At 37.8% G+C, this 14003-nt stretch overlaps 2 protein-coding genes across 10 annotated transcripts in view; one reads left to right on the forward strand and one right to left on the reverse strand.

Annotated features, from left to right (window-relative positions):
* The window catches only part of LOC141441617 (inactive dipeptidyl peptidase 10), a 734138-nt gene that overhangs the window by 566600 nt on the left and 153535 nt on the right, over nucleotides 1-14003 (forward strand). The window lies entirely within an intron of this gene.
* On the reverse strand, nucleotides 10530-12820 carry LOC141441508 (carbonyl reductase [NADPH] 3-like). The gene has a single exon (XM_074106269.1). It carries the CDS (start codon nucleotides 12732-12734, stop codon nucleotides 11868-11870), a length of 867 nt encoding a protein of 288 aa, XP_073962370.1. The 5' UTR covers nucleotides 12735-12820; the 3' UTR covers nucleotides 10530-11867.

Genomic DNA, 14003 nt, shown 5'->3' on the forward strand with positions numbered 1-14003 from the left:
GGAAAAATTCGTGTCTAGATTCCTGTCCAGCGGTGGTGTAGGGGTTATAGCACGCAGCACGGATTGCTGAGGACCTGGGTTCGATTCCCAGCGCTGGTCTCTTTTTCTGGTTTTTCTGTGCATCCATGTCTCAGTTTGTATTTTCGATATGGTTTCACGGGATACCCTTAAAAGTAACAAATTTGGAGTTGAAATAAAAAATACAAAAAGACTCCAAAAAACCAATCATAATTATCCATAGCCTTGAAAGGAAAATAATTCACAATGTATAAAAGTATTTTTCATAGGTCAATATGACTGGTAGGTATCGTATAGTAGTGTTACCAGTACACACACTCTCATCTATGTAGTAGTATAAAGAATGTTGCAATATAAAACGTAGAAGTGTTGCCCTCGCGTCAGGTTTTTTATAACGCCCTTTCCAATCCCTTTCTCTGTCGGCCTTTACAACTGACTGTATAGATACGAACACAACGCAAACAAGAACTGATTCGAAACCTCCATAGAGCTGCTTTAACCCCCACAAACGAGGGGAAGTCAGTAAATCGAGAATTACGAAATGTATAACGTAAGGACGGTCGTAAACTTTGGAAACAGAAGAGTCAATAATAAGATGGTATTATACTGAAATCCTAATATTATAAATGCGAAAGTTTGTGAGTGAGTATGTTTGTTACTTCTTCAGGCTAAAACGGTTGGACGAATTTGGATGATATTTGGCAAAAAGTTAGTTTATAACCTGGATTAAAACATAGAATACTTTTTATCCCGATATTTCCACGGTAAAGGGACAAAATCTCTAAATAAAAACCGCTGGGTTTAGTCTTGAAATTTTGGACATTCTTAACACAACCTTAATGAAGACCACGATATAAATTTTGGGAATTCCCAGGGGAATTTTGTAAAATCCTGGAATTTCAATTTTAACTACCAGATCGAATAAAAATAAAAAAAAAGACGCTGTAGCTTAGTGGTTTGACATGTGGGCTCTCAAGCAAAGGATCGTGGGTTCAAATCCCTGGCTCGCACTTCTGAGTTTTTCGGAATTAATATTCGGATTTTGGAATGCAATCAAAGAGTAACTATTTTAACTGCAAGATGATGTAGATGCAATTTTCTTGCAGTTACTCGTAGTGTACAGTCGGCTTACAGTTTTGATGCGCGCTGCGTGCTAACTGAACGGCTTTAATGCAGTTGTGTTGTATACTAATAATCCAAGTTTTTAACACTGAAAAAAAACTTCTGCCTTTTACTCTCTAATAAAAAAGGCTTATTAAGTAATTTGAAAATTACTTTTACCCTTGAACTTAGCCCTTGTTAAACTTTGCAAACAGCTTAAAGAGGCCCAGCGCAGCCGTTACCTTAACTCAAGAGTTGAATTTCAATTAGTCTCATACAAATTAGGTGCAAAGTGAATCCGCTGTCTGCTGTACTCTGGGGATACCGCTAACTTGGTTAAGGTAAAGTCCAATGAACTCGAAATTCAGATTTAATGCCTTCAGCAGTGAAATAATCTTGTTTGGAGAGTTTTAGAGACATTAATAAGTTTTGAAAAGTACATCAGTCAAGAAAGGACGCTGTATGTTATTTTCCGTAGAAATAAATACTTTTCAAAAATTTTTTGTACACCATTCATTTATTAGATAATTTGCGAAATTATATATTACATAAACATAAAAAAGGTATGTTAGGTACAATAAAATTAAATAAGCTAAAACTATAATAAATCTAAAAATGGACCCTGCGGCATGGTACCAAAGATGCTGGCAGCATTTCCCCGCTGGATCGCAAGACTGATGCGTTGAGCGAGGAAACTGCCAGCTCTTCGGTCTCCTGTGGTATCTCTGAGGCTCTTTGATAGATCTTTGAAGAGACTCAGAGCGCCAGGGCCCCACGGACCAAGGGTCTCGACGCCGAAAGGTACAAATCATATTCGGCACCGAGACCACTGTATTTTCCTGCTTTGGCAGTTTCTGCCATTTCTGCTGCTGCTGCTGCCCTTATTGATGTTCTCAAATTTTTGAACTTCGGAAAATAAATCGAAAAACACAGAAGTGTGTCTGATTTTGATCCCACGTCCTCTCATCATCATCCCAGCCTATACACGTCCCACTGCTGGGCACAGGGCCATAGTTCCCACGCGGGCCCAATGCGGATTGGGAACTTCACACGCACCATTGAATTGCTTCGCAGGTTGTGCAGGTTTCCTCACGATGTTTTCCTTCACCGCAAAGCTTGAATTTCGAAAAACTCAGAGGTGCGAGCCGGGTTTGAACCCACGACCCTCTGCTTGAGAGGCGATAGGTCAAACCACGCCACCACGGCTTTTTCAAACCACTAGGCCACCACGTCCTCTGCTTCAGTCAAATCAAAAATTTATCGTTCTCAAAATAAATAAGGTAAACGTACTAGTGCTCGTCACTGTCCCAATAGTTGGCATCTTTAATCTTATGTCATTAGCAATAGAGATGACAGCAGGGTGTCGTCTATTGGGCATTAGCGTGTCGAGCACACGGACTTTTACCATATGGTCATAACAAAATGTGTTGTTATAAATTTTAAAAACACTAACAGAAATACATAAGTGACTGCAAAATCTACAGATTTCTAAAAGTATGGTAGAAGCAAAAACAACTAAATTAGTGGACAATGCCGTAAAAATACCCCCGTGTGGTGTCGGGTTAGAATTACGCCTCTCCATTTCTTCCGTGGATGTCGTAAGAGGCGACTGAGGATATAGGTTAAGGTATACCGTAGGCGACAGGCTAGCAACCTGTCACTATTGTACCGTTTTTGTCAATCTTAAAACCTAAAATTGCTAAAAGTGGCTCCGAAGCGGTAACGTTTCGTGTGCTCTGCCTACCCCATTTGGGAATACAGGCGTGATTTTTGTGTGTGTACGAGTACGTGTGCCGTAAAAAGAAATTCACGGTTGATTGTACGTGCCACCCGTTTCCGTGACAATCGAGTTAATTTTTGACTGAAAACAACAATGTTAATGTAATTGCCAGCATCGTCTAGAATTGTATAATATCATGAGTCTATAAAACTTGTCTTTTAACTAGACCGTCTTATTACTTTTTTCATCAAAATTCACTTAGTTTCAATATTTAATTTTCATTTGAAAAATCTTCGTCAAAATCTGGCGTTATTTCTTGAATGAAACATGTGTCGTATAATCTGTAGTAGCATAGACTTGCGTAGAGATGGTGTAAAAAATAAGCGATTTTTATTTACTTACCTTAAAATTAAAAAATACTTACTGCGTTTATAATTGAATAAACAGTCTTTGGAATTAAATCAAGTATTATAAATAATAAAATAGACAAAAATACTTTGATCTATTCAGTTAATAAATTAATCGATTTATTGAACAGATTAATTATTTTGCATTAGGTGCTAGGTTTTCACGTCACTAAATGTCTGTGGTCGGGTTAATGGCGTCTTTGTTTACACTTTTCATAAATTGGATTGAAATACAATAATAGTGGCGCTGTCGTAGTTCATAGTGTCAATTCGAAGGATCTGACTCTTTTGAATCTAGAGATCCATATTTCTCTTCTGTTCCTTGCAAAGGTTCCTTGTTATCGCCTATTTTGGTAACCCAATAAAACAGCCTTTGAAACGGCTCGCGGCCTTACAAATAGAGGATGCCGCAAAGGGGCTTGCGTAATAAATTTCATTTTTTCCCAACAATTTGTTTGTCTTAAACCTTGTGCCTGAAGATATTCTTCTCCAAAGGAATACCGTGTGACAGACTGCCAGACATTTTGCTCGCCATATTACAAGGAGATCTTGAAACAGCTGCCCTACAAATGAAATCGTCGATGATTATGAAATGAGGAGGAACCAACAATGGCTAATGGCTAATTTTACAGGAGAGCTTTAAAATTAACCGTCTTTGTAATTTTCATACACAATAATTTTTAATCGGTGATTAGAAACTCATTTTTTTTCTAGGTTAGTATTCCGTGGCGACCACATTTAAGTCGCAGTTACATGAAACAAAACGTCGACCTCATCTATTAAATTCCATTTTGTCATGGGATTAATATTTTTCAACTCCTGATCACCGATTAAAAATCACCGTGTACACCAGCCGCAAACTTTGCTACTTTTTGTAGGCTATGCGATAGACATTTATTATTAATTTGAACATTTACACACTAATTGATGGTCCTATAGCAACCACGGCTGCAGGGCCGGATTTAAGGGAGGGCAATCGGGGCAACAGCCCGGGGCCTCCACAAAACCCACAATATAGAGATAGGATTTTTTTTTTCAAATTCCGACGAATAAACACAATTAGAATCAGTAAAATACCAAAATCTCAAATGCCCTCATTTTATTTGGAAAATAGTATGGGCGCCTTCACTCCTTTGTAAACCTCCCCAATACGGTATTTGACTATTTCGTATATGTTTTATAAATTAAAACTACACAATGCCTGTTATCGAATAGAGAAACAATTTTTAAACTACGTTTACAAATAACAAAGTTATGAAGGTTTGAAATTCAAGATTAGACAGAGAAAGACATACTGGCATGTGACGTCACACGCCAGTACCGCCATACTTGCTGCATAGAGAAAAGCGTTTGAGAAAGAGACAGGTATATAGATTTTTCAAAAAATCACTATAAATCCAATTTTCAACCGATTTAAATTTTCTCTTCGCTAAAAACTATCTGTATATCTATATTTTCATAATAATATTAAGATACGGCAAAATCAGGAGTTGTCAAATACCGTATTATTAAAGATGTGGACGACTTACGGCTGATAATGGTGACTTTATGTATAAAGTTAAAATTGTAGAAAAGTTTTTGTATCTACAAGCTATAACAGCGTCGAGAAACGTAGCATTGTTGTTTAGTAACAGTATACTCGTATACTGCGAGAGGTCTTAGTTAAATTATTGGAATAATCCCGCCGGGATGGAATGCTACGGCGGAGAGATATTTTTCACATGATATTATTTGAAAGCGTAGAATGGCTACTATTTGGAAATACCTATTCAAATTAGATTGGTTTTTGGAGTCTTTTTGTATTTTTATTTCAACTCCAAATTTTGTTACTTTTACGCTCATCTCGTAAAATCCATAACGAAAATACAAACTGAAACATAGATGCACAGAAAAACAAGAAAAAAGCTAAAGACCAGAAACAGTGCTCAAGTGACAAAATAAGAAAACATATAAGCTAAGATATGTGGTGCATAGGAGAAATTTGTGTCTGTACTCCTGTCCAGTGGTGGTGTAGAGGTATAGGACGGAATGCTGAGGACCTGGGTTCGATTCCCAGCGCTGGTCTCTTTTTCTAGTTTTTCTGTGCATCTATGTTTCAGTTTGTATTTTCGATTATATCTTTATTCAATTTAGGCGTAACTAGCACTTATGAATGTAAAGGGAATTTCGACCGCGTGAGATTTGAGATAAGAAATTGCTTGTCCCCACTCACTAAGTACACTTTTATGAGAAAACACTTTTTTTGAGTAGAAGGTCATATTTTATAAAAAAGTGAAGTAGTATAAAGTGGGCCCCACTCAGCATAATGTAACGACAAGCTGCAAAGCTGTTTTTCAATGGAGCCATTTAAAACTAATTAAAAACATACACACATCATACCTACTGATACTACAAATGCGAAAGTGTGTGTGTTTGTATGTTTGTCCGTCTTTCATGACGAAACGGAGAGACATATCGACGAGATTTTTGGCTTAGAGATAGTTTATGGGCCAGAGAGTGACATAAGCTACTTAGCTGATCAGGCCCAACTCCTCAAGCGCCACAAGTACTCCTCTTTATTAAAAGATTACGAGTTTGCGGCGCTTGCTGTTGAGACTCTAGGGCCTTGGTCAGCCGATATGAAGTGTTTCATAAAGGCCCTTTCTTCCCGGTTGGTCGACACCCTGGGGACCCAAGACCTGCTACGTATTTATCCCAGCGGATCGCACTTGCGGTCCAAAGGGGTAATGCGGCCAGCATCATGGGAACTCTGCCATAGGCAGATCTTTTGGACGGGGTTTTCTCTTTATAATTTTTATATAGTAACATATAGGTCTTCTTAATATTATTATTATTTTATTTTATTTAATCTGTACTTATTTTGTTTTTTATTTGAGTAAATAAATATTTAAATAAACAGCTACTTTTTATCCCGGAAAAAGCACAGTTCCCGAGGGAACTGTTATTCTACCGGTTTGGGCTGGCTTCCAAAAATCACCAGCTTCCAAACACGTAAAGCTCTCTCTTTGTGGGTTGAACCCGCATGGATCGCTGAGAGTAGCAATGGACGAGCACAATTGTTGGGAACGCTGCGTTTGGAATTTAATATTTCAATATACAGGGACGGGATTGTGTCGTTTATTCGGCAGTGATACCAAAAAAGACAGTTTTTACGTCAAATCCTAAATAATAACAGAGAAAGTCTATTTGTCTGAGTATAGCTCCATAGACCATGGCGCTATATAACGCAAGTAACACAAAGTGTTGAAAGTACAAACTGAGACATGGATGCACAGAAAAACCAGAAAAATAGACCAGCACTGGGAATCGAACCCAGGTCCTCAGCATTCCGTGCTGCGTGCTATAACCGTACACCACTGCTGGACAGGAATCTAGACACGAATTTTTCCTATGCTTACATATCTCAGGTTGCTTATTTCTACTTTGCTACTTAAGCAGCAGCACTAGCGCCATCTAGGCGTCTGTGTGGCCGTAAAAGTAACAAATTTGGAATTGAAATAAAAAATACAAAAAGACTCCAAAAAACAATCATAACATAAGTGTTGCTTTGACAGAGTCTCGCTGTAAAGGAGTGAAACACAAGAACGGGCTTAAGACAGACGCTTCCCCGAGGAACTGTCTTTCGTTTATTGGTGTCCATTAATTAAGATAATTAGTTATTAAGAATAATCAAGACATTCAAAGGTAGTTACAGGTGGTAGGACCTAGTGCAGGGTCCATCCGGATCGCTACCACCAGCTTACTCGTTAGTCCTACCGCCAAGCAGCAGCGCTTGCACTGTTGTGTTCCGGTGAGGAGAGTAAGACAGCCGGTGAAATTACTGGCACAAGAGGCATTTATCTTAGCCCTCTAGGTTGGTAACGCACCTGCAATCCCTCTGGTGTCCATGGGCAGTGGTTATCACTTACGATCAGGTGACCCATTTGCTCGTTTACCTTCCTTTGACATAAAAAAAGAGAAATATGAGTGATAACCAGCTAGAGAGACCTCCTTTTCCGTCAAATTTTTTTTTAGCTCCTCCATCATACTACTATAGCACGCTATACTAATACCGAAATGGCTGGCTATTTAAATAACTTAGTAGATTATGAACTAGTAGGTATACATTTTCTTTGCTCACCGCCGCCTTGTACGTCTATGTAACAAATGTGTGCTCATGCAGCTCCTCCACCTTCACGCTGTAAGAACACATACAGATCACACAAACCCGACTATCACCAGCACTACACGTCGCTGACGCGTTTCGAACATAACCGGATTTCATCATCAGAGCAGCACAACCGTTTACGATGCTACCTGGGTGTTAAGAGCGTTTATACCTGCTGAGCTGACAACGTTGCATTTTTGTTAGTTTTTCTCGATTATTCCATATAAATTGAATGAAAATTAATAATTTTGTGTGATATAGAACACTTCTTATATAAGTTAATGTGTCTACTTCAATAATTATTCTTTATTTTCAGCTTATTTTCTTTAAAAACGGTAATAAACATTAATTCGTTTTTCCGGAGCCAAAATGGCAAAAACGGAACCCTTATAGTTTCGCCATGTCTGTCTGTCTGTCTGTCTGTCCGTCCGCGGCTTTGCTCAGGGACTATCAATGCTAGAAAGCTGTAATTTTGCAAGAATATATAAGTAAACTATGCCAACAAAAAAGTATAACTAAAAATTCAAAAAAAAATTTTTTTAGGGTACCTCCCATAGACGTAAAGTGGGGGTGATTTTTTTTTCTCATCCAACCCTATAGTGTGGGATATCGTTGGATTAGGGGGTTGCTAAAACAATTTTTCGATTCAGTGATTTGTTTGCGAAATATTCAACTTTAAAGTGCAAATTTTCATTAAAATCGAGCGTCCCCCCCTCTAAAATCTAAACCGGTGAGTGGAAAAATTTGAAAAATCAGGATGGTAGTAAGTATATCAAACTTTCAAGGAAAACTATAACGGCTAAGTTTGCTTGAGAATTATTAGTAGTTTATGAGTAAATAGCAGCCTAAGGTATAAAATATACCTAAACTTGGAATATTCCGTACAAAATACGAAATCCTTAGAGGCTACGGAACCCTATTTTGGGCGTGTCCGACACGCTCTTGGCCGGTTTTTTCGTAAATAACATTGCTGCGTGCGTTTGTCAAGTCCCTCTATCTAAATATACAATTTATGACAAAGTACTTGCATAACTGCTCGCTGCTCCCATATATAGGTATAGGTACTGAATTAACCGACATAGTCTTCGAAGACTGTTATTAGGCCAGTGGTTTTACATTCCAACTGCTTTCCTACATCCGGATTTTCCCTGCAAAAGACACCAACCATTAACAGCCACTCGTCTTGGCCCTTTGCTTTCCAATTTTCCGGTTCAATGAACCCGAGAAATAACCGGTTGCGGGCCCTTGTGAAAACTATTGCTTGGCTTCAGTCTGATCCCTTTGGGCCGGTTTTTCAATGAAAAGGCCCGCCAAAGAGCTTTGAGGGTTGTTTCGTTTAAGGCGTCACACCTGCGATTTGCGGGCGAGTTGAAAGCGAGGCGAGCGCACAGCGAGTTCGCTGTGAGCGCGTAACGATTTCGCCACGAGCTGTGTATCGCCATAGTAAAATAGGAGAAGTATGTAAACTCCGACCATTAAGGAGACTTAACTGCCTACTCCGGCGCGGACGCTTAGGGTTGTCGATGTCTATTTTAGATTAATTACCTACCGGCAAATAATTTGAGTACGAAAGTTAACTTAAAATCTTCTTATATCTATGTCTAGACAAACAAGATTCTATGCCGCTTTATTATTATTATTACACTAAATTTAAAAATAATATTTATAAATTCGCTGGAGTGGCGAGGGCGATTGTGTACAAACAAACAAACTACTAATTTACAACTATACCTAATACAAAAAAAATACCTAAGTACGAGTACGCGAACGTAAAAGGTGATCAAGCGTAAGACGAGTGAGCTAAAATCAAAACGTACTGCACCGACGACAGTGCAGCCTTGACTAACTAAAACTTAATCCTCCTTAAATTATCAGCGTGTGCGTACGGCGGGTGGCTGCGTACCGGCGCCAACCGGCGCACACACATTTAAGCCGCGCGATCTACTTTTGTTTGTAGTGAACTTACTTCACCCATTTTACTATGGTATCGCGCCAAAAACGCCATATTGTACACTCTCGTACAATAATAATAGGGCGTTTTCGGTGCTAGAGTATACGCAGTTAACTCGCTGCGCGATCGCGGCGATATCGTTGCGCGCTCGCAAACTTGCTGCGAACTCGCCTCGCTTTTGATTGTAATAAGGCCCTAAGTATGGGTTTCGTTGTAGATAGAAGCTATTAGAATGGCGTGTAGTCACTTCAAGGCCAGGCGACGAGCGCTCACGCTTTTTCGCTTTACATTGCGTAGCCGAGAAGCCTGGCGTATTTTGGTTCCATCCCATCCCAGCCTATGGCGAGGAAACCTGCACAAACCTGCGAAGCAATTCAATGGTGCGTGTGAAGTTCCCGATCCGCACTGGGCCCGCGTGGGAACTATGGCCCAAGCCCTCTTGTTCTGAGAGGAGGCCTGTGCCCAGCAGTGGGACGTATATAGGCTGGGATGATGATGATTTAGGAGTAGGACATGTTAAAGTCATTGTATTATTAATCTTGCTAACGTCGGTTAATGAGTTGATATAAAATATGGTACAACGAGGTAAGTACCTATTGAGACGTGCTATCAACACGGCTAGCATTTAAGTGACTCGCTCCCTTTATTTTTAATTTTTATTTTTTTTAATAGGGAAAAGTCAGTTGCTCTCTTATTATAATCATTATAAAAAATGTAAAGCTAATAAAAACTGAAAATTAAGAAATGCTTCAAATTTGGTATGAAGGCAGCTCTTATAGCACAACCAATAAAAAAAGTGAAATTATAGTTTAACCCCCTTATTCATAAACGACAATCAAACCTATTTTAGTTAAAATGCCGCTAAAATTCGTTTGTCCTTATCTGTCACTTCGACATTTGTATTTGTTAGAAAGGGACAAAGCATTTGTTAGTTAACATAGGCTTGTTAAGTTTTATGAATAAGGGGGTTAATGTGTATGTCAGTAACTTTTTAAAATAACTCAACACTCCGTACATTTTGCTCAGGACACGAGCTAAAATTGGATATTCATTAGGATACCTACAAAATTGTACGGAACCTTTGGTGCGCCAGTGCGACTCGCACTTGGCCACTGTCATAAAATTGGTAAAACACTTCGACTCACGTCGACTATATTAAAATAAAAAAATCCTGCCCACGGAAGAATGATGTTACTATTGTACAATGCCCGTACAATCCAAAAAGAAGAGGTCCACTATAGGGTTCATGAAATGAAACTCCATACAGTTTACATTCGTAGCAAAGTATATTGAACAAAAAACAACTTCTTCCTTTTATAGGATCTGAGGCAACCAAACGATAGCGCCATCTAATTCGATCCCAGTGACATCTATCCGATTTTAAATAAACTAAATATTCCGTGAACAACTATGACTTTTTGTGAAAGTTTCCATCGTGGGTCACATTCAGCTGGTCCAAAAGTAGGCACTTACCTCCTCCATAAATTATATCATTATTGTTTTAGATAATCGATGCATACATTACTGAAATGCGTCGGCTCGCAGATATATTGATTCAACACGATTCGCTATAATAAAGTAGGTATCTATGTCAATTAGGTTTTCCTCATGGCATGCAGATCACGTACGCATATCGGATGCATTCTGCCTTGACTACGTTTAAATGAACTAGAAATAACCCGATCATTCTCAGTCTATGTGAAAGCCGCTATGAAATATCAGTTTTAACTATAAAAATAGCAGCTTGATTGCCTTTAGTCAGAGAGTTTAGCTCATTCATCCTAACCTACTACATACTGGTATATTATACACATCTGACGTGAGTGGTATAAACAAATTTCTGACTATTTTGAAATATTGAGAAGAAACATTGTGTGTTGAAATTGAAATAATATTGAATAAAGCGTGTGTGCTATACATATCTGTTTTTTGCACAAATACAAAATGAATGTGTTGAGTATTCAAGCTATTTAACTATGCAGTTGGTATTAGAAGTTGCGGAATAGAAAGATCTGGTTTTAATTCAAACAATTAAATCTTATACGAAATAAAATAGCTGGGTTTGAATTTGGGTCAATGTGTTGTACCATCAGCCAAATATGTGGTCTACCACCCTAAAGTTGATAATCGTTTGCATGTCATAAAACAATAATGCCAAAAGACGTGTCTGTCAACTTGAAAGTTCGAATTTAGCGACATATTCATTTGATAGGAACTTGTTTAAAAATTGATAGACCACTTATTTTGCTGATGGTACTAACGTAAAAAAAATCGTGCTTACATAAACATAAATGTATTATAAGTAATTAAAAATACATCAAAGAACTTCCTTAGGGATGGTCTTTTTTCTTCCAACCATAATACCTTCTCTCACAATACCAATGCAAAATATTTTTCTAAATTCGCTCATAGTCATAATCAATTGAGTTTTGAGTTATTTACTCATAACGAACACGAAAAAATACAGTCAAATTGCAAAACTAAATATATAACTAACCTTATCTATAAATTACCTCAACTATCTTACATATATTGCTTAGTTACTTCGAAATCACAATGTAGGGGTAGATCAGGGTTGAACCAGTCTTTAGCCTCCTTGTCGTACCAGAAATACTGACCTTTCACAGACTGGTCCACATCCAGAGCTAAATAAACTGGTGCTTTACTGGACTCCTCCATGGTGAATATCCCCTTACCACTAGTCATCCCTGTTTGTACAAAACCAGGGTGTATGGAGTTTACGGCTATGTTTCTATCAACCTCATTCTGTTGGACTATGGTCAACGCGCTTAGCGCTATCTTAGAAATCCTGTAGGCAAGTAACTCGACTTGGAAGAAGTCTTCGCTTTTCAACGTACCATTTTTAACGGAATCTAGGAACCACTCTACAAATGCATCAACATCTGACCTCTTTATGTCCTTCTTGGTGAGCCTGGCGATCCATTCTTTGTTTTTCAGGTTGGAAATGTGTCCACAGTCGCTGGATATGTTGATCACTCTACCGTTAGGCTTCAGGATAGGGAAGAAATATTTCTGCATGGTTAGAACGGCATAGTAGTTAGTGTTGAGGACCTTTTTGGCATCTTCATAAGTAGTATTATTCCAATCTTCAGTGATTATGGCTGCATTGTTAATAAGAATATCCAAACCTCCATGTTTAGCTTTGAAGAATTCCGAACATGCCTTTACACTTTCTTCATTAGTGATCTCTAGTTGATGATAATGGGGATTGAGTCCTTTAGCTTTGAGTTTTGCAACTGCATCTTTACCTCGCTGCTCGTTTCTTGCTGCTAGATAAACAGTTTTGACTCCTCTTTTGAGTAGTTCTTCTACGATGGCGAATCCAATTCCTTGGTTGGATCCTGTTACTAGTATTACTTTGTCTGTCATTTTGTTCTTTCTTTCGATATTCACTGCACCATTTATCGAAGCGTAATGTGTGTTGTTTGTTATACTACGATTATTTATACTTGCATAGTGTACTTGATATTCCTAAGTACTATATCAGTGGGTTAACGATAAGTAGACCCCGCTATCGGAGGTGCAATATGGTAGCAGCTGTCAAGTCTTAGGGATGGGTAAGAAATACTTTAAAATACTAACTAAATGTCGATAATTTTTCTTTACCATAATGGCAGGAATAAAACAGGAATAATTATAAAATGAATATGTATTAAAATTTTAATTAAAAAAAATAACTTTAATTCAACCAATATATCTTAGCTCTTTTATTTTAGAAATATGTCAAATATGACATTAAAATATTTTTATAAAAAAAATAGTAACAATATTACGAGGCATATTTCTAAAAATGAATAGAAGTAAGATATATTGAGTTTAATTACAGATTTTTTTTTATTAGTCCCGTTTTACAAAATAAACACGTTTAATGAAAGTCTTAGACTGTCATTATCTCATTATGGTAAAGAAAAATTAACGACGTTTTGTCAGTATTTTAAAATAATTTTACCCATCCCTAAGACTTTATTAACCAAATTGCACCTCCGATAGCGGGGTCTAGCGATAAGCAAGCTATTCGATCAAAGTCACCTTCGATAGTTACATGAATAATGACTTGGGCATATTGTTTATAGCACTAGAACTGTAACGCACTTTAAATTCATAATGATAAAGTGTGTCTGTTTGTCCTTTTCGTAATTTCAAAGTAAACTTAAGTTATACTTTCGATGCTTGTGACGATGACGAAATATTTTAGGGCTATGTACCTACATCAACAGAAAGAATTAAACCCTTATAAGATCTGTCTTTGTCTGGCAGCCAATTTGTTCTGAAACTACTGAACCGAATGAGTTCAATATGCACATACATGTAAGAAGGTGACCTAAAACGGGCGACTAACGTAAATAAATGAATTTGGAAGCGGGCGCTTTTGGAGTGTCATCATCATCATTATCATCATCATATCAGCCATAGGACGTCGTGACTTTAACCAGGTCATCCGTCCATCACGTTGGTGGACGTCCTTTTGGAGGGTAAATTACAAAATTAAATAAATAAATAACATCCATGCAAATCCATAGCCTAGTGTAGTAGTTATTGCAAAACCATGGGTAATTTAAAATATCTCAGTTACAGTATGTACCCGGAATAGAAAATTTTATAGTCATTGAGGCAAATAATATTGCTAACGTCAGTTAA

This window comes from Choristoneura fumiferana, chromosome 24 (assembly GCF_025370935.1).
Source record: "Choristoneura fumiferana chromosome 24, NRCan_CFum_1, whole genome shotgun sequence".
Lineage (NCBI taxonomy): Eukaryota > Metazoa > Arthropoda > Insecta > Lepidoptera > Tortricidae > Choristoneura > Choristoneura fumiferana.

Bases quoted from the DNA above. Each gene is read 5' to 3' on its own strand.
- LOC141441508 (XM_074106269.1), bottom strand. From the start codon at position 12,734: ATGACAGACAAAGTAATACTAGTAACAGGATCCAACCAAGGAATTGGA.